At 32.1% G+C, this 19,969-nt stretch overlaps 1 protein-coding gene across 1 annotated transcript in view; it reads left to right on the top strand.

Annotated features, from left to right (window-relative positions):
- The window catches only part of LOC111419638 (uncharacterized), a 91,607-nt gene extending 81,421 nt beyond the window's left edge, over positions 1-10,186 (top strand). Inside the window, exons 8-12 of the mRNA XM_023052474.2 lie at positions 911-1,210; positions 1,263-1,680; positions 5,317-5,584; positions 9,422-9,658; positions 9,971-10,186. Of these exons, the coding sequence (XP_022908242.1) occupies positions 911-1,210; positions 1,263-1,680; positions 5,317-5,584; positions 9,422-9,658; positions 9,971-10,114 (1,367 nt within the window). The 3' untranslated portion in view covers positions 10,115-10,186. The remainder of the gene's footprint in view (positions 1-910; positions 1,211-1,262; positions 1,681-5,316; positions 5,585-9,421; positions 9,659-9,970) is intronic.
- Positions 10,187-19,969: the final 9,783 nt, after the last annotated feature.

Genomic DNA, 19,969 nt, shown 5'->3' with positions numbered 1-19,969 from the left:
TTAATTTGTTAATTAATTTAATAATGTATATTTACCATTATGGAGCGAGTGAGTGTGGACGACTGTGTTGGGCAGCTGGAATTAACGCGACCATTTTTTGTGTCGACGTAAACATATGCGATAAGGTTAACGACAACTGTTGCTGACCTGTAAAGACCAGTATTGAAAACAAAAAATATTACACCTGAATCCAAAGAGAGGCCCTAGACTCAGCAGCATAGAAAATGTATACTCATGCTGACCTACCACTTCGACACAATTCTTAGATTAAAACATATTTCGGTATGGTGAAAAGTTGTAGAGGTTATCATCTTGGCAAAGCCAGAAAAACAACTTAACCATATTAAATCTTATACAACAATTTCACTATTACCAATAGTTCTCGAACACTTTTGAGACTATTGCACAAACAAAGACTGAACACAATAATAGCAACTAATTACATAATCCTAGGTAATTAATTGGAATTCAGGCAAAAGCACTCAACAATACACCAACTGTATAAAATAATCGACACCATTAAACGGGTCTTGGAAGAAAAGAAAGTCTGCTTGGCAGTCTTCCTAGTTGTCGCACAAGCCTTTGATAAATTTCGACAGGAAGGCTTGATGCATAAAGTAAACACGTAAGATTCTCCTCTGTTGATAAGAAGATGAATGTTCAGACTTAAAAGTACTTTATCTGGCTACCAAACTGAGGTAGAAAGAGCGGAATTATCTGAACAACCAACACCACGTCCGAAGACTGAAGAGAAGAAAACTATGTGATTGTGTAATGTGTTATGTATACAAGCAGACCACAGTGCATGAGAAAAAGACTATAAGTATATAGTTTTAAGTCTATAAGATTAGATTTAATTGTCGACACAATAATGCCATTAAACAAAAAAATTAATAATATATTTTTTTAGTTAAACCAAGAATATCAATATATAATAACCAAATAGGAGTTTCATATGGTGTGACGGCAGTTTTAGAATGCGAAGTTGAAGGTTTTCCCGAACCTATACGATTTTGGGAACGAGCAGATGGAAAACTTCTCGAACATGGAGACAAATACAAAATTAATGATACGGTTAAACAAGAACGATACAAGTATTTGATGCAATTGAACATAACGAATGTTGATATCTACGATATAACGACGTATTATTGTGGTGCAAAAAATCATTTGGATTTTTTGCCAACCAAAAATAGTTTAGAAGTCTACGGTAAATGATATTTTTAACTCATTTTATGAATTACACTTTCATTTTTTTTTAGAATTAAAACCTGGGTCGAAAGCTAGACCTATGGAATCATCAGCAGTTGGTCCTGCACCACCTAATAGAACCGCAATAGAGCATCGTTGTCCAGACCCTCATTGTGACATTTGTGTGAATCCTAAAGTGTGCAAAGAAACAGGAGTTTCATTACTCGATTTAATCGAAAAATGGGATGTCAGGCCATATGTTGGTTTCGAAAATTACTCCATACCAAAAAATCGATCCACCGATTGTGTATTATACGCAATTGGAAAACCGGTTTATCATCGATTCACAAATCAAACTTTCGGATCTTGGATGAAAGATGCAACTCAAGATGGTGATAGTGAAAAATATTGGTCAACAAGCGAATACGATTCAAGTCACTTGAAGGAATTTAAAAATAAAGGAGAATTCAGAAAAGATTCTCCATCAAAGTAAGTTTTTTTTGTGATTTTTTAAAAATAAATTCAATTTTCTAAACCACCCACAAAAATACTAGGATTACATGGAGCTTATATCAGGTGTCGAAACGATATAACAGAGAAAAGTAGAGAGCTCCAAAAAGGATAATTCCGAGCCAATTACAATTTCCCACCGTAAAATAAGGTCGATACGGTCTCTCCTACTGCTTTCTCCCCGGTTTCCATTCAACGACAAAGGAGTTCCGGATTAAGGTCTTATCTCCGTTATAAAGCCCCGTTTTGACACCTTTACAAAATTAGGACGCTTATATTAGTCGTTAAAATCTCGCTTAAGCCGTCAAAAGTTATATTATATCCAAGTGGAAAATGTATTTCAATGTGGTTTTTACAAACTATTTTCAAAATCTCGAGTACCAAATTACAAGAAAACAATATATTACTTCTTTAAGTTATGCAGCTTAAATTGTAATAAATAAATGTATTACCAGAAAAAAAATTCTTGAATTAGTTGTGATGATCCCAAGTACAAGCCTTCGATTTGCATCATCACAAAATAAGATTCCAAAAGGATACAGTTCACAGATTAAAAGAGAATAGTTTAGACATCAAAAGTTCCAGTTTTACATGATGGAGCAAAATAGATTCTAGTTAGTTTATTCGAAAATGCTGTTTCATGGTGTAATCATGTTAATTTTGCTGCTATTTGCATAGATGATGGGAAAACTAATTATTTAATTTTGTGCGCCCACGTAGACATCAGATGTATACACATCAAAAGAAAGGACAATAAAATCATGATAACAGCTTTTTAGAAGCTTTTCAAGTAAATTTTAAGTACACTACATAAGAAATTTAAAAAGCCTGTATATGACATTAAGATCGCAAGTTCTCCACCAATAGTATTATACTGTATCGTGCTGTAATCATGGACAGACAAACTAATTTTGTGCGACCATGTAGAGATCGGATTTTTAGAATGTAATAATAATAATAATAATAATAATAAAGATGTTTATAAGCATAATTGTTGATTGCCTTCGTAAAATTTTGATAGGGCGGGTTCGTCGTGATCCTCGGTTCCTTGCGATTCTTTTACAATAACAAAACGAAAAACATGTGCGATCGAGCATAGTACAGTTAAAAACACTTTGAATCAGTTGGTCATATTTAGACGTACTTTGACTCACAATCAGTTGGCCACATTTAGACAAACATTTAGACACTCTTAGAATCAGTTGGGTATAATTAGACATACTTGGAATCAGTTGGGCATAGTTTGCAGTTCCTGCATAGTGACCGGCTAAATCAGCCAGCCTAAGAAGTTACCAAAGGCGGGGTTATCTCTCAAAGGTGTGTTACTGACATCATCCATACTTAGCTATTCATCTCCTAAGACTCTATACTGAGATTTTGAAACCTAAGTATAGAACATAACTATGAAGTTTGGATCGCTGGCTTTCTAACACTTTTTCACAATGATATTATATAGGGATCCGAATAGACTACAAAATGTTTAATTGATTATATTTCGTTCTGTATCATAATCATGGCATCAGAAGCATTCTCCTATCTGAATTACCGACTTCACAATCTACATCGCAAGAATGTCGTGATCCTCTGGTAACGTTCTGTTGTGTGAAGGATATCACATAACGAAATATATTCTTCACAAATTTCATTATTCTTAAATTCAGTTAACAAATTAATCAAGTTCATTAAATCCGTTTTGCCATCATTGTGTCTGCATGTCAACGAGAATCCTATTTGCGAAGCATTCATGGCATAATTATACTACACCTGGGATTTGACGCTTCACGGCTTAGACACAGTATCATCTCGGTTCCACTACAATACGAACCATAACCAATTGTTATACGATTAAATGATATGCTGCACAAAACTGGTCGATTTGCAGACAATTTCAACTTTTCACATATCACAAAATGATGGTAATACAGTGCCCTGTTTTGCCTCTCAGTTGTTGTTATTAAAATTATTTTAGTTAGGAAAAGTTAGAAAGAATATTTCAAATTACTCCAATCAAAAATTAATAATTTTAGGGAAATTAATTGAAGAGTTATTTGGATTGCCTACGTTATCGATTTAATGAAGCAGAATTAATCCGTTAAAATTCAAAGTGCATCGATTTCGAGAATAATTGGTTTGAATTTGCTCCGAATTGAGTAGAAAACAATTCTTTGATGTACAATCTCGATTTGAGTAGGATTAAACATAACTCGGCAGACAAAATTAAGAATGAGCAAAAGCTCATTACACAAAATGAAACGAACTCAAAGTTATCTTTTTTTTTAAATAGATGCTTCTCTAATAATAAGTAGTGAATTAAAAACATGATTAAAAATAATTTAACATTTTCTGTTTTTGGTTGATTAAAATCAATAGTATAATAGGGGACGTCAAAAGCGCTTAGTGCGTCAGCGAAGGATTTAATTGGCATGTAGAGTTGAAGACATCGCGGGTCGATTGTTATGCAAATGGTTTTCCGATAGGTGCGAAGAGAGAATTTACTGCCTGTGACGCTATTTGCATCCAGAGAACAATGGGAACGTTTCACGAACGGACCCTGTACTGACGCGATTCGATCCTAAATAAGTTCCTATTCTCAGATAATATTTTCCATTCCATTTCTTCGTTCCCCTTTTTAATTTTTTTACGCTTCATCGTATTTCAACAAAACAGCATCTTTAAAAATGAATGAATCACCATCCGGTTAAAACATTCAAAACTCATTAAAATCCAATTAGGGAATTTATTTTTAATTTTTTTATTAAAATATTTAGGATCTCATCAAATTTTCATATCTATATTAACTTTTGATGCTGCAAAAATAATGAGGATTAATAAAAATCCAACAAGAATCTTTTATAACTTTAAAAAAATAAAATCTTTTTAAACAAAAACTAAAAAAAGATGGAAACGTAAAATTTCCTAGCACATTTAGACACATTTTGAATCAGTTGGCCACATTTAGACAGATTTGGAATCAATTGATTACATTTAGACACTCTTGGAATCAGTTGGGCACATTTCGACACAGTTGGGCACATTTCGACACAGTTGGGCACATTTCGACACAGTTGGGCACAGTTTGGCATTAATTGATTTTCACTTTAATATTTAAAAAAAGCGATTTTGCAAACCTGTAAATTCTAATTCTAATTAAATATAACATTCTGAATCAACAAAAATTTCAAAAAAAATCGTTTTTTCACATTTACATCATTTTGTCCATCAGTTTGCTTTATAATCATTCATTTTTAAAACTACTGCGTGTTTTGTTCTATGTGATTGTTGCTGATTAAAATTCGAACAGCAATTTTGCTTGTGGTTGTATACAAGGAAAGCAAACACCACGTAGGCCCCTTGTAAATGTTTCCTGTATAGTTTCCAACTAAATCAGCCAGTCTAAAAAGTTGCCAAGGACGAGGTTACCTCTCAAAGATTTTGGAACCTAAGTATAGAACATAACTATGAATATTGGATAGCTGGCCTTCCTGGACTTTATTTAATTATTTCAAACTTTTATATCTATATTAACTTTTGATGCTGCAAAAATAATGAGGATTAATGAAAATCCAACAAAATCTTTTCTAACTTCCAATTTGTGTACTAATTTTTTTCTTATAGAAAGCACGATTTACATCCCCCATTTAGAGGAAATGCACACGTCGTCCACAACAATTCCTTTTATTACGCGGCCAAAAACTCACCGAACGTCGTCAAAATGAACCTAGCCGACGGAAATACGCAGTCAAAGGACGTTCCTCTGTTAACGGCAAACACCTCCAACTATTTGTACTCGGCGAAGCATAATTACATGGACTTTAGCGTGGACGACAATGGCCTGTGGGTCATTTTCGGAGTTCCAGACTCCAATAATACTGCTGTTATGAAGGTAGGATCTAATAATGAACAAAAAACAATCATATTTTTCTCTCACAAAAAGAATTAATAATTTTAATTTCAACTAAAAATTGAATGCTTCGTTATTGCGTGCTGCTGATCACTTGTAATTTTAATCAACAACTAGATGCCTACTAATTGGGTTTATTGGAATTACAGGTTTGCTATATCCCAGAGCGTTCCTATCCACATAGAGAATGATACCCAGATAACAATCAAACGTTTACAATTTACACGAAACGATCAAATTTGTTCGATATCTAATTACTTCCGGCCTTTACTATCAAAATAATTAATTTCCCTTTAATTTAACTGCACAAGTTTATTGTTGTTGTAATGATATTGTTCCTGAATCACGTTTTAGAATCGAAATTGTAGATTATTTGTAGAGTTTCCTATATGAAATGGGATTATCACAAAATTTATTCAGTTTAATTCAGAAACTGGATAAATTAAATTAATAAATCAGTAGAAATTTATGACTAAATACGAATATTTATCTAAACTAAATCCATTACTTCAGAGGGATTATCATGATTACTATTTTCTTGTGGATTGTCAATTTAGGTCCTGTTATACTAAGTTCGCGTATCTTAATCCTAACGATTATTAATTGTGTCTGGTATATTAATCTTCCGCTAAGGAAATCGTTTATGGTAAATTGGTTTTAATAATTTCGCTTCTTTAGAATAAGAAAGTTTATATATTTCTTACTTAATTCTTAAGTTGTCTCTTTCTATCGTTAGGATTGCCCCAGATCTAGCGATTTAAGGGTGCATTTTACAAGTTAGGAATAAATCATTATTTTGTGTTCGACCTAATACAGATCTAATATTTATACATCACCGTCTTCTTACCATTCTTATTGTCCAGATTTTTCAGAACAAGCTAATTTTACCATTTTAATTTGATACATCATCGTGTACTTTAAGTACAGAAAATTACAAAAATTAACAAATGATTAATGATTAAAAAAGTGTATATAATGACCAACATAAACAAATTTACAACAGCTAAAAAACAACAACACCTTACAATAGCTTCTATAAATGCAGACATGTCTAAAACCTTACACGACAATTCAGTGAATAACCATCGTCATACACATCAAATTAACTCAAGAACTGAAGCCTTTTGATCATTTAAAGTGCCGAAAGTTCTGAAGTTGTGTTTTGCAAAAGTTTGAAGAAAATCCTGAAATTCATTGAAAAATCATCTTCAAGATGAAGCTCATTTTGGCTGTGTCAATAAGCAAAATATAAATTATTGGACAGTAAGAAATCCATACGGATCATCATGATGTGATTGAACCATATATTTTCGTTGATGAAAATGATCCCCATGTTATGGTCAACAGAGTTGGAAAAATATTTTTGCCTAGAATTAAATGGCCTTGATATCAGTGATATATGGTTCCAATAAGATAGTGATAAGGCATTAATATGTAGTAACCGTGTAACCTCGAAAAGTGGCCACCTTGCTCATGCGATATAATGCAGTTAGATTTCTTTTTATGGGATTATGCTAAGTTACAAAATTATCAATGATATGTGTGAAAGAGTGGTGTAAAATGTAATACTGCACCTGGAATAAATTTTAGCCCAATATCTATGTTAATACCAAGTTGAGATCTAAACAAGACTTGACTTAGCCAAAAATTCTCTCCATATACTTATAACATCGGAGAGCTATTATCCGGTTTGGAGCAATAAAATTCTCTTTAAGTTGATCTTTATTTTTAAAGTCTAATATAATCTCCTGGACACCGATTTCATACAAATCATCTCAATCAAAGAAAAAAATCACCATAATCAGCACAAGATAATGGTCCCAGTCCAATTATCGAAAACATAAAAATACTTAAGCATGTCGCATTCACAAATCACCAACAATTACATGTGTGATAGGTTCATGCATTAATTTTAGCTAATGCATCATAGCCATTCTGATTTCTTCATCTTCGCCACTTTATGAACTCAATTGTCACTATTAATCATACTAAATTTCGTTGTATTCCACTATATAATAAGAAATCGGTCGATCACTACAACAATATGTTCTTAACGCTACTACCTCTCTATGTCCCTTTATTTTCTCTTTTGATGGAGGATGAAGGTTTCTCTTTTAATGGAGATTAAACTAACCTTGTATTGCTCCTAATTACTTCGTTCCTACCTATGGCGCTACAGCTCAAATTGAGATCTCACCTCTTTTCTCTTCCGTATGTAATCCCATCTGTTTAATGTTGTCTGCCCACCGACCTTTTCCCATGCATTCTAAAGTTGAGAGTTATCTTTGGTAGTCTCCATTCATTTCTTTAACACGTCGTGCCCATTGCAACCTTTGAAGTCTAATTAGCAAAGTGAAGGGTCTTTATTTTCGGTTCCATCTATTACTCAACTGGCTCGATGCTATCATCTACTCGTCTATAGTGAACCTGTCAAGTTTAAACCCTGCCTGATATTCACCATACATGATTAAGACATTTGTTGAGACATTTAAGACCGTAAGTTTTTTCTTCCTGCCATATCTTTGTTATGAGTTCGTGTAAGTGTTCTGTTATGTGATTGTCCCCCAGAATTTCATCAATCGCTTTGTCATTTTTTTGAGCACTTACTGCTTCTCTAACTTCTTATAATCTACATATACTGTACAAAATTCTGCTATAGCATGCATACCTGTCGTAATCTCAGAGAAAATTTGTAGGCTTTCTGTCGGTATTGCCTAGAGTTCTTATAAAATGTATATTGTTTTCTGAAATCAACTAACATTTTCCAGAAAAAAAATGCTGAGATGATTTATGTACTGTAAAAAATGACGTAATTATAGCGATAACGTTTCAGGTGTGTATGTTACGTAGAATGTGCATAATCGGCTAATTGCACATTTACCGGGAAATGTAAGCAATTTAAATACTTTATAGATGCTACTATATAAGTGATAAAGTTCAACGATGAAGATAACATGTGCATTATAGAGTTTTTTAACCTAAATCTAAGTCATGAAAATATTTTAAAAAATAAACAGCGTATAAAAGGAAAATTTTTTTTTCAATATGTAATGAGATTGCCCCATATGGTTCCCGGAAATTGCAACAGCATCACAGCACCGAAAATTCCCAAGTCCGCACTTAATAACAAGCTAAGGGCTATTTCGACCGCGTGAGCGTTAACTTTGAAAAATTAATTGCAACGCTCCCACCGTGGGCTCATTAGGTGTTTTTAATTGCCAGCGAGGGCAAAGCGGTTCGACTCTGTCTCTCTAATTAAAGCAGCTCGACGAAAATGACCAGAAAAGACCAACAAAATTAAAGACGAAAATAAAAAGTACGAAGATGCAGCAAAAAGATCAGGGTTAAAAGAGAAACTTATGCCTCAAATTGCTGTAGTAGTTAGTATTAAAGAAAAAGAAACATTCTCTTTCACACCAAATTTCCGTTTTCATCCTAAATAATAGTTGTAATTAAGAAAATGTTTGCCTTTAAATGATAAAAATCATAGGTTTTTCATTTCTACCTATTATTTTTCATAATTTCTTTTTCTTAGAAATTTTATGGTGAAAAATTTTTACAAAGGCACACATATTATAGTCTAACATCTCATAAAACCACCATAAATCCAACTATATCTCAGCAGTAAATTTCGCAAACTCAAAGAATTATTACATCCCGCATTCTGCGAACACAAAAATACCTTCAGAAAACGTTAAAAACTTTAAACCCATCTTAAACTACCCAGCTTTACGATCACTAGCATTCAATAAATTAATTTTTTTCATACTTATTACAAAATTAACAATAAATTTATGCTTATCTTTTCCGATTTTTTAGATGAATCTTTACAATTTATCAATCGAATACATATGGAACATCAGTTTAAATCATCAAAGGGTTGGAGATATGTTCGTCGTTTGTGGGGTTTTATACGCAATAGACAGTATTCAAGACAGAGAATCAAAAATAAGATTTGCGTTTGATCTGTATAAAAACACATTGCTCGATGTTGATTTAAAATTTACAAATCCATTTAGATTCACATCAATGGTTGGATATAATCATAGAAATAAGGTAAGGAATTTATGAAAAGTTCAAAAACAGAAAAAAAGATGGTAGTGACATCATTTTTCCTACTTTATTCGTTTAATGTGATAAATCAAAGGTCAGTGAAGATCTAAAAATAACATCCTTAATTCCCTTAAATTCTCAATGAACGCGTTAAATTCTCAACATTAATAGACGTTTCACATCTTTAGCATCTGTCTCTAAAGCTAAATTTAAATGTAATTACAACGACGTGTTCCTCCTTCGTTCACTTCCCCTATTCGCGTTTATAACTCAATTTACCTCGAAAACTTGATGGGGTTGCTTTAAAATTTGTAGGAGCTTCTCACGTGGGACAAAGGTAACCAATTAACTTATCCGGTAAGATACCATGAGATAGGTTACGCCAAAGAAGATAAACTGGAAATGGCTGACAATTCCGAATCTCGAATTTATACAGGATTTAACATAAATCCCCATTGAAATTAAAAAAAAATTTTGAAGAAGCGTGAAAAAGAAAATTAAAAGTAAATCAAAGCAGACTGAAGAGTGACTCTCAAAAATTAAATTATCTTTGTAAATAAATAACGTTTTTAAAGTAGTAGAATTATGTAAATTGTTTAAAAAAAATAATTAACAAATTTAATTCTTTAGAAGTGTGTATTATGTGTGAAACAATGTGTTAATAATAAAAGAATTTTGTAAAAAGAATATTAGTGATTTTTAAAAAACAACATTTAACTCCCCAAATACCTATAATTCTTTCTAAAAGTTCATTTCGCACAGCTTACCCTTAAAATGTATTATTTACGATCTTAATTTTCAACTCGAATTTACTTTAACATAAACTTTTTGAAATGTATGAGTTTCGAAATCGATACCTGAGAAACAAGTTGTTTCGAACAACTGACGTTTTCAACAAGAAACAATTTTAGAAACGAACTTCACTCGAGGGTTAAAATTGAAATAAAACACCGCACATAAAGATTGAAATCGAAAAGTTTTGATTGAATCATTAAAGATCCATATTTAAATAGTAACAATGTTGCAATTTCAGACTAAAAGAATTTATCTTTTTCTAATATAATACAAATGTAGTATATAGTAATTGTTAAGAGTATTATTTAATTTAAAAACCCCATTTTCTCAAAACCATAAAAGCTGTTCTAAAAAAGTGTGTTTACAATTAGGACAAAAAAGCTTTGTGTATAAACTAGAAACGTGTATATGCTGTAATGAGAAGGACGATGTCAAGCTAAAAAACCAGATGCACCAGAATATAGTATGTGTCATTACAGTGAATGCTTGGATTTGGAAGGTGGTTGAAAGTGAAGAGAATGACATAATAAAGAGTTACATAAGGAGGTGGTTGAATTTTGTTTATTTGTTTGAAATTTGTTTACCGAACTTGACTTTACACCGGCATTTATAACAGACACCAAATCCAGAGATGAAAACAGCTGAAATTTCCAATGATCCTTCTTAGCTTACCACCAACAGTTGAGTCCAAGAGCACAAATCCGCAACCTTACAGTTCTATTAATTCAGCAGATGACATAATCCATAAGATGACATTCCAATTATTCCTGATATATTAATTAGCAAAGAAACTACTAGCACACTACCAATTCCTTCATTGACATCGCCGCCTAAAAACCTTAAAGAGAAAAGCTTCTTGGAAGCTGCATCCATCTACAAGCGTTCCAGTTGTATTTTCACCAGTAGAAGTAGGGCTACCCCGAAAGCTTTTATGAGAGAAGTAACAAAGAAAACGCGAAAATTCAGAAAATCTACGATTTATACTGATTCACCCAAGAGAGAAGCAATAAGACATGAATACGAAGATAGACCAAAAAGATTGAAAGGTAAAGCAATAAATAAAAATGTAAATGGATAAAAGCTGAAAAGGAACATTTCTGTCTTATTTGCGTTGAAATGTTGAGTTACAATATTGTTTTTATCAATCAGTTATTTAATAATAATTGTGCACCAAAATGATCTACTCAATGAAACCTTTACTTTGTTTTACTTGTTAGTGATTTGATTATTGCTTCTTTTTTCTTCTAGATTCTTTCCAGATTTCACTAATTTGTAAATATTGTTCAATCGGTAATTTTCAACTCAAGTGCATAAAAAACTTTTTTGTAATTCGCGACGGTAATGAAAGCTATTACAGTACTCAAACGGGTGCTGTAATGACACTCTTTACAGCATCCGATGCTGTAATGAGATTTTAGTAACATTTTATGGAATCAGTTCAAGTTGGTGACATTGGGTCATTAATTTTTCTAGTTGTCAATGTGACAATGTTTGCCTATGGATGTTTAAACACGTTCTTAACATCGAATACAAGGTCCACAATGACGAGGACATTGAACTCTGAGCAATTTCTCTTATTTTGGGAGGTGTACATGAAACATTTTTATCAGGTGAATACGTTTTGTGTTTTGACAGTTTCTATTTGTCATTCAAATTTCTATTTTCAAGTGTTACGTTGATACCAACTGCTACATACCTATTTCCCTACATTGTCAAAATTTATTTTATTTTTGAGAAAAAAAAAGGATAAAAACGCGAATTACAAAAAATAGCATAAAAAACACGTTTCATAAGACTTAAAGCACTCATTCATTAAAAAACTCGTGGCTTCGCCACTCGTTTTTCAACTTGAATTCGTGCATTTCAAACGTGTCTTATGAAACTTGTTTTTTAATATACTATTCTTTTGCACACATGCAAACTGTAAGCCCGTTCTTTATGGGTGCTGTGTACTTTAACTGAAATTTTTGAACGTCTTCTCCGCTTAACGTCTACAACATGTACCCACCCAGACCATGTGGAGGAGAAACTTTACAGTATGAAAACCGTTTATTTTTGTTTGGAGCCCATAAATATATTACAGTCTTCATATTGCTTCTCAAACTCCGCTATTTCCTGGTGCTTAAGGGGATAGTTCGGGTCCGTGTATTGTAATTTGCATTGAAAGTAAAGACTACTCGAATCTTATGTGAGGTCAATTAGTTCCGGGTTAAAGATATGTTAGGTAAGGTTACTTTTCTTTTGAAATGTCAATCATGCCAAGGAAGAATGTTCTGTCAGGTCAGATTTGTTCGTTACGGTCAATTAGTTCCAGGTAAAGAATGTTCAGTCAGCTTATTTTATATACAAATGTCAAGTAGCTTTATTTTTTTTTGGTAGTTTTAGTTTTGGTTGTTGAATGTGATTGCTATGACAGGGCATAGATGGTCCTAAAACCATTCCAACCATCAGACTCCTCTTCTTCCATTTTGTTGGTAGTAAAAGACTGCATGAAGCATCCTCCACTTCCACACCTAGAATACATGTCGTAGATAATATTTGGCGTTGTTTGATTGGGAGATATTTAGCTGTGCGTCTTCAGAACTGAAACTTTCCAGGTCTAGTGTTAATTCTAGTTTCAGTTAATTTTTAAGACCATATTGCATAATGGTATAAAGCCTAGGAAAGCACTCCATCAAACAGTTGGAAGAGCACCATCTAACATTTTTAGAAGTTAATTGAAAAAGAAATTGAAGTGGCACAATAGGCCTGGTTTGGTTCAAGAGTTCTGTAGTAACGAACAGTTCTGAACCTTTCTGTGGATGCATATTGTATATTATATGTACTTATGTGCAGAAAGGTTCAGAACTGTTCGGAACTCTAGAACTCCTGAACCAAATCAGGCCTAATGAGTTTTTAGTAAAATATCAACAGTAAATTAATTGAAATCGTTGCCTTATATAGACGTGGCAAGTATCAAATCGCGTGAATTTGCAGTTTCGCTATTGAACCCGATGTCCTACTTCCTGTAGCTAACATATGGTATAAAATTGCTGTAAGGTTTGTTGTATTCACTGATTCACACACATTTCTACATAACATATTTGAATTTAAAAATTTTCTGAACCGCGATTTTCTTTTTATTGCGAGTTAAATGAAAAAAGTACCTATAAGTATAATAAGTATATCTGAACAGGTAGTAGCCTGATGTGTTCTTAATGAGGGGCATATTTTATTTTTTAGATATTCCATATAGTTTCGCGGAAAATCGCGGTTATGTATAGTTTAGGATGTAGGTTTAGGATGCGGTTACGTCGAAAACTACTGGGAGGATATCAATGCAGTTTTTATAAGAAACAGAAATAAGCCATGCTGGGAGAGGGGGTTTCGTCCAATCGCAAAAGATCGTGCTGCAAGAGATGTGTGTTCCAGACTGGACGTCGCGCCTTTATTTTACCTACATAAAAGACCTTTCCCCCTCTTCCGCATGGCTTATTTCTGTTTCATTTTAATTACTAATAAATCTTAAATAAGTTTGTGCAAACACGAATGGTTAAGCTTATACGATATGAAATTACTTCAAGTCTTCTCTTTGTCTAAAAATCTATCTATAAATCACGTTTTCATGAAAAAATCTAATTTATATTCGTAGTTTTTATTTATAGATAATAAACGATCTTTTTCATTAAAATAAACACTTGAATAAATTATAAAATCAATAAGAAAATGTCAAAACCTTTATGAGTCAATCACTTTTTCAATTCCATTAGTGAAACAATATTCAATTTGTAATCAACATAAAAAAGTGTTATTACAAAACAATCGTTCTAAAACACACAATACTTCATAAAATCGCTCAAAACGTACACAAAAATGTTATTAAATAGTTTAAAACCATTATTTGTTTACGAAAAATTTTATTTAATCCATACAGATTATTTAAAACGGTTTAAAAAACTAAACTACGTTTTGTACTTTCTAAAAATAACGTTGCTTTACGTAAATATTTATTATTTAAAAATTGGAGTGAATAAAACTAACATAATGGTTACCTTTATGGTAAAATTACACGTGTATTCTGATTTAGCGATTCCAATAATTGTTTATCTGTCCGAAATATGGATGGAAAAAAAGTTAAAACGCATTTATTTGAATTTACGGAAAATCGATAACGATTTTAAATTAAATAACCTAACGATATCTTATGACAAAATAAAAAGATTTATTTTGAAACAATTGATAATTATTACAATACTAATTATTGTTAAATTGGGTTATTATAAGTTTGAAAATACAAAAAATTTTCTTTTATATGTTTTTAGACACATTGGAATTGCGTTAATTAACTTAATTGTTGTAAAATGGATGGTTTTGTTACAAATTTGTGGTATGTTTATTGAAAATATCAACGAAAACATTGACCATGCTGTAAACGTCGAAAACAACTTCTTGTTTACGACAAAAATCAAATTCTTTAAACGTCAATACAATCGAATATTTATGATAATAAAGCAAACCGAATCGTGTTTATCGGTTTATTTATGCACAGCAATCATCTATGCTTATCTGAAATGTTTATGGAATTTATATAAATACTCAACGAAGTATCTTGAGGGAGATTTAACATTTATTGACATACCTCCGAGGGTTATTTATTTTTTTCCTTTGGTGGGGACGGTATTTCCGGTTGTGAGTATTCAAAGAAAAAGTTATGAACTCTCTGAGGGATTAAGTGGAGTTTTTAGAAGAAATAAAATTAATAAGCATATATTAAAATTGGTGAGTAATAAAAAAACATCTAAAACAATTATTAAAAACAATTGGTTTTATAGATTTTTGGATTTCATTTAGAAATTATTAATCAAAAAATTATAATAAACCCTTTAGAATTATTTTCATTAAACACAGAGTTATTATTAAGAATGTTCGGCTCTTGTGTAACATACTTATTGGTGTTGCTTCAACTTGAAGCATAAAAATAAATAAATAGCGCAAACACACAATATCAATAAAGAAATAATATTCCAAATGATAAACACAGAAATGTTAACAAACATTCCGCGTGTTTAAGTTTTTAAAAACGGAAGGCTAATAACCAGTCAACAAACCAAATCAGAGGTAAACAACAATATTATCGACAATCCCACACCAGATCCACGAACTATTATTGCTTATTTTGTTGGATTACGCTGTCGAATCTGACGGGATATCAAGCATTGCCATTGTTTACAGTGACTGAAAATAAACTCATCATTATCAATCCTGTGCTTTATCTGTGACGAATACGTAACGATCAAATTCGTACCCAAATTGATTTTCGGATTAAAACTTCAATCATTCAAATCCACGGGACCATTAGCAATTTGGGATAATAAACACTGAGATTACAGATTACCTAGATCAACACAAAAATCCCATTAATTTGCTACATAAAATCGCATACTAACAATTTTTTAAAAACATTCTTAGCAATAACTTCGATGATTAAACCTGAAAAGTATTTTCGAAGTTTATTTATAGACGCACAAATAGAATGGGAACATTGACATTTTCCAAATGAGTTACAAAAATGATAAACAGCATCTAACAAAAGCGAAAAACAAAAAATAAAGACGAAAGAAAACAGACGACGATCGCAAAACAAACGAGTAACCTAAATAATCCGTAAACAAACGTCCGGTGTAGTAAAAACGGATTCCCACCGTAAACGTACGAAAACATGACGTCACATATCCGAAAACAGGACCGGCTTTTAATCAAATTTTCAAAAAAATGAAACCAAAAACTCTTTCACTCCGTTTCAGCAACATTTTTCTGGAAAAACCCTTTTTTCAGAGTGGATAGGCGGTCATATTTTGTATGCAAAATCTTTTTAAGGCGGCTTCTCTATTTCAATAAAATCGAAATATAAATAAGAAATATTTATGAAGGTCGTTTTAAAAGGTCGTTTATCAACGTTAACCCCGTAAATAAATTACACCCTCTTCGCTATAAATATCGAGTTTACTTTAGTGAATAAATATTGGAAAAGCTCTCTTGATGTTATTTATATAAACTCATCATAAATCTTGGATTTTTTTAAATATTCTATATAGGCTGAGTTGATGGATTTTATCAATTTTTATGGGATAAAGACACTTAATATATCTGATATATTAACGTAGCTTATTGAATTTATGTTGTGGTTATTGAAATGAGGAAATAAACGTTTTGATATACCTCTCTTTGATTTTGCACCACTTTTCATCTGCTGCCATTTTTTCTGCTTTTCCTTTTACCATCTATCACCTACTGCTATCACACATCTACTTTTATCTTCCGCCGTTTTGCAGTTTCCTTGCAGTTGCCTTGGACCAGACGTTAACACCACTAAAGTATTAAAGGATTCCATGCTTTTGAATAACCTTGTACATAAAATTCCTCTATATAACTAGTAATACAACGTCTTGCTCTCGTGAAAGTTTGATTTCTACATATAACCTCAAGTATTTGACTAGTTTCTAAAGTTCGGAGGCGTTCAAGACACCTAATGCAAATATGAATAATTTTGTCATATCCTTCTTGTAACAAAAGTTTTTGGTATTGACCCAGTTACATAAACTGCCACACCACAACCTGCTCAGCTAAAATATTCAAAACTTTCAGCAGTGTTAGTACAAGTAATAGAGTCAATGTCATCAATAAATAGTAAACAATTGAATTAAATCTAACATTTGTGTTGCGCTGTAGTAAATGGGATTAACTCAAGACTCACTTCTATCTCTGACCTACACAGTTAGGATTGTATGTTATTGGCAGTGCGTAAAATATTAATTATCTACGACTGCTTGGATAAGTCATCATTACCGCACTCATTTGAGGTGATTTTCATTATACATTTCAGAAGTCTATAAAGATTAGCTATATTAAACTTATAAGACGTTTTCCACCAAATCTATTTCTTAATAGAGCTATTCAGTTGAGTTAATACATACCATACATTCACCACGTTCTTATCCCGGCATCGCGTTACGAATCAAGTATTTTTTGTTGGGATTATCGAATATGCAGTGTGAATGATGTAAGAGCCCCAACCACTTTTATTGTTCCTTGTAATTAAATATTGGATATGGCAGCACATCATCAACAAAATAGCGAGCCCTGAAACCCACTCTAAGTATTTTTTGTGGCACAACGTAATCTCCGCTAGCTAAACACATCACCTCCTTGTACCAAGCACCTTGAAAGAAGGATTGTTACCAGAATTGAGGCGTATTTGGGTTATTGATGAAATCTTCTGTATAATACAGCTACCTCTTTATAGCTTAGTAGTAATATTATGTGATATATTAGCATAGTTTATTGAATTTATGTTGTGATTATTGAAAAGAGTAAATAAATGTTTTGAGATACCTCTCTTTGGTTTTGCACGACCTTTCATCTGCTCCTATCTTCTATTATTTACAACCCTCTTCTATCTATTTTCTTTATTTCTCTTTCTGCCATCTATCATCTACTACTATCACACATCTACTTTTATCTTCTGCCGTCTTGCAGTTGCCTTGTAATTGCTTTAGACCAGATATTAACGTAACCAAAAACTTTACCTGCATATATCCCCACATCATTGGATTTCATGCTTTAGAATAACCTCAAACAAAAAATTTTTCTTTTTAACTAGTAATACAACGTGTTGCTCTTATGAAAGGCATCCATAATCACTGCTGGCTAACACATCACTTTCTTACACCAAGCACCTTAAAAGAAGGATTGTAGCCTAATAGAACACGTCATTCATCATACAACCTCGGCAACACCTAAATGCTAGGCCATATAAGAACAGGTGGGGCACTCAACAGTATGAAGTTCAAGTACTCGTCTAAAAACGTGCCAATAGGCTTTTGACTTATTTTAAAGTTATAGTTTATATTTTAAAAAAATAAAAGATAAGTAAAATTCTACTTCTGATTATGTAATACCCCGCAAATTTAATATATTGGGTGATTCATAATTCATGGGCAATATTTTGGATTATGATGCAAAATAAAATTATAAACAAAAAAAATATTTTGTTCAATGCTTCGAAATTGTGAGTTTCTAACTTGGTACGAGTGTTAAAAGTTGTTATTTGCATTCACTCTGCTGACTGAGTGAAATTTTGTTTCAACCACTGTTAGCTAAATATAAAACCTTTAAAGGAATAACTCTTTGTTTAAACGCAGAAAGTTAATTAAGTGTTTCAGTTCTATAAAGTATTAACTTTAATCCATTTATTAATTTTATGCATAATGATGACAATTAACAATTTGACACAAATGATTATGATGTCGCCGACATGTCGACATGAAATTACTCAGAAATTATCGAATTTCATGACGGGTTTTCTCTAAATAGTAGGATTGAACAAAACGCTGTACAGCACACGTGGGAAACTTATATTTTCCACTAACGTGTATATCTTTCCACACGGCTTGTGTGGAAATCGGACATACGCCTTAATGAAAAATCATAGTTTCCTCACTTATACTGTAATATAGTATTACACATTTTAGCACTGAAACCTTATTGTTAATAATAAATAACGTTTTCGGAAAAAAGAGTTGTCATAAAAACGCAATAATGTAAATATATAAAGTCAAATATAAAGTACGAAAGAAGAATTCTTGCCTGGTTAAATAACCATTTTAATGCAAAATGTTCTTCAGGCTTGTCTGCCAGTAGGGGCAAATATTTATATTATGTTTAGTTTTTTTTGTGTTGATCTGTATTTGTAAGAATATAACTCGGTCTGAGACAGGGACAAAATTAATGACGGATGCCATAATATCTTTTCAGACACTAATTACGACACCATGTTCCATCGAGGTACAGCATGTACAGCAGGTACAGCATGCTTTGTTGGGACTTGGCCATAACCTGGCCATCTTGTTTCATTGATTCCATAGATGTTGAGCTTCAGTCTTTGCATTTCGTGTATGATATTATGCATTTTTCCAAGTTGTACGACCTCACATTCCTTGTGCCTATCTTTATCTTGTCTGTTTCTGACAATTTAGTTCTAAATATATTATATTTAACTTATACAGCTATGCTAATTTTCTATACTAAGGATATCCGTAGATCCTTAATGTAGTAATTTCTTGTAAATTACTGTATAACTTGTAAGCAAAAGCGAAAACGGGAAAGTTGATTGAAATTTTACTTTCTATCAGAATCCAAAATATTGCATACGTATTATGAATCATCCGGTATATGTCCATTCCTTGACTACATAAACGCTAAAGCAAAAAAAAATTAAAACCATAGATTAATTTAAAAAAATCCGCATCAATTTATAGTTGAAAAAGAAGCTTTAGGTGTACAAAAGAATGTCCGAGAATTTTATATAGCGTTATATAAAATACGAGAAAGTTGAGTGTAGTCCATTCCAGTTAATTACATATTATTTAAGGATTTTTGGCTGTTTCGATGATAGAAAAATAATATTTTTAATTTAAAAAATCTTTTCAATCATTTAAATCCGTCTCTGTTTCTTATATTCGATTTAATTTGTATCTTGTT

Source organism: Onthophagus taurus, chromosome 7 (assembly GCF_036711975.1).
Source record: "Onthophagus taurus isolate NC chromosome 7, IU_Otau_3.0, whole genome shotgun sequence".
Classification (NCBI taxonomy): Eukaryota; Metazoa; Arthropoda; class Insecta; order Coleoptera; family Scarabaeidae; genus Onthophagus; species Onthophagus taurus.
Note: the sequence above shows the minus strand (reverse complement) of the source record. Positions and strands in the feature narration are given on the sequence as shown.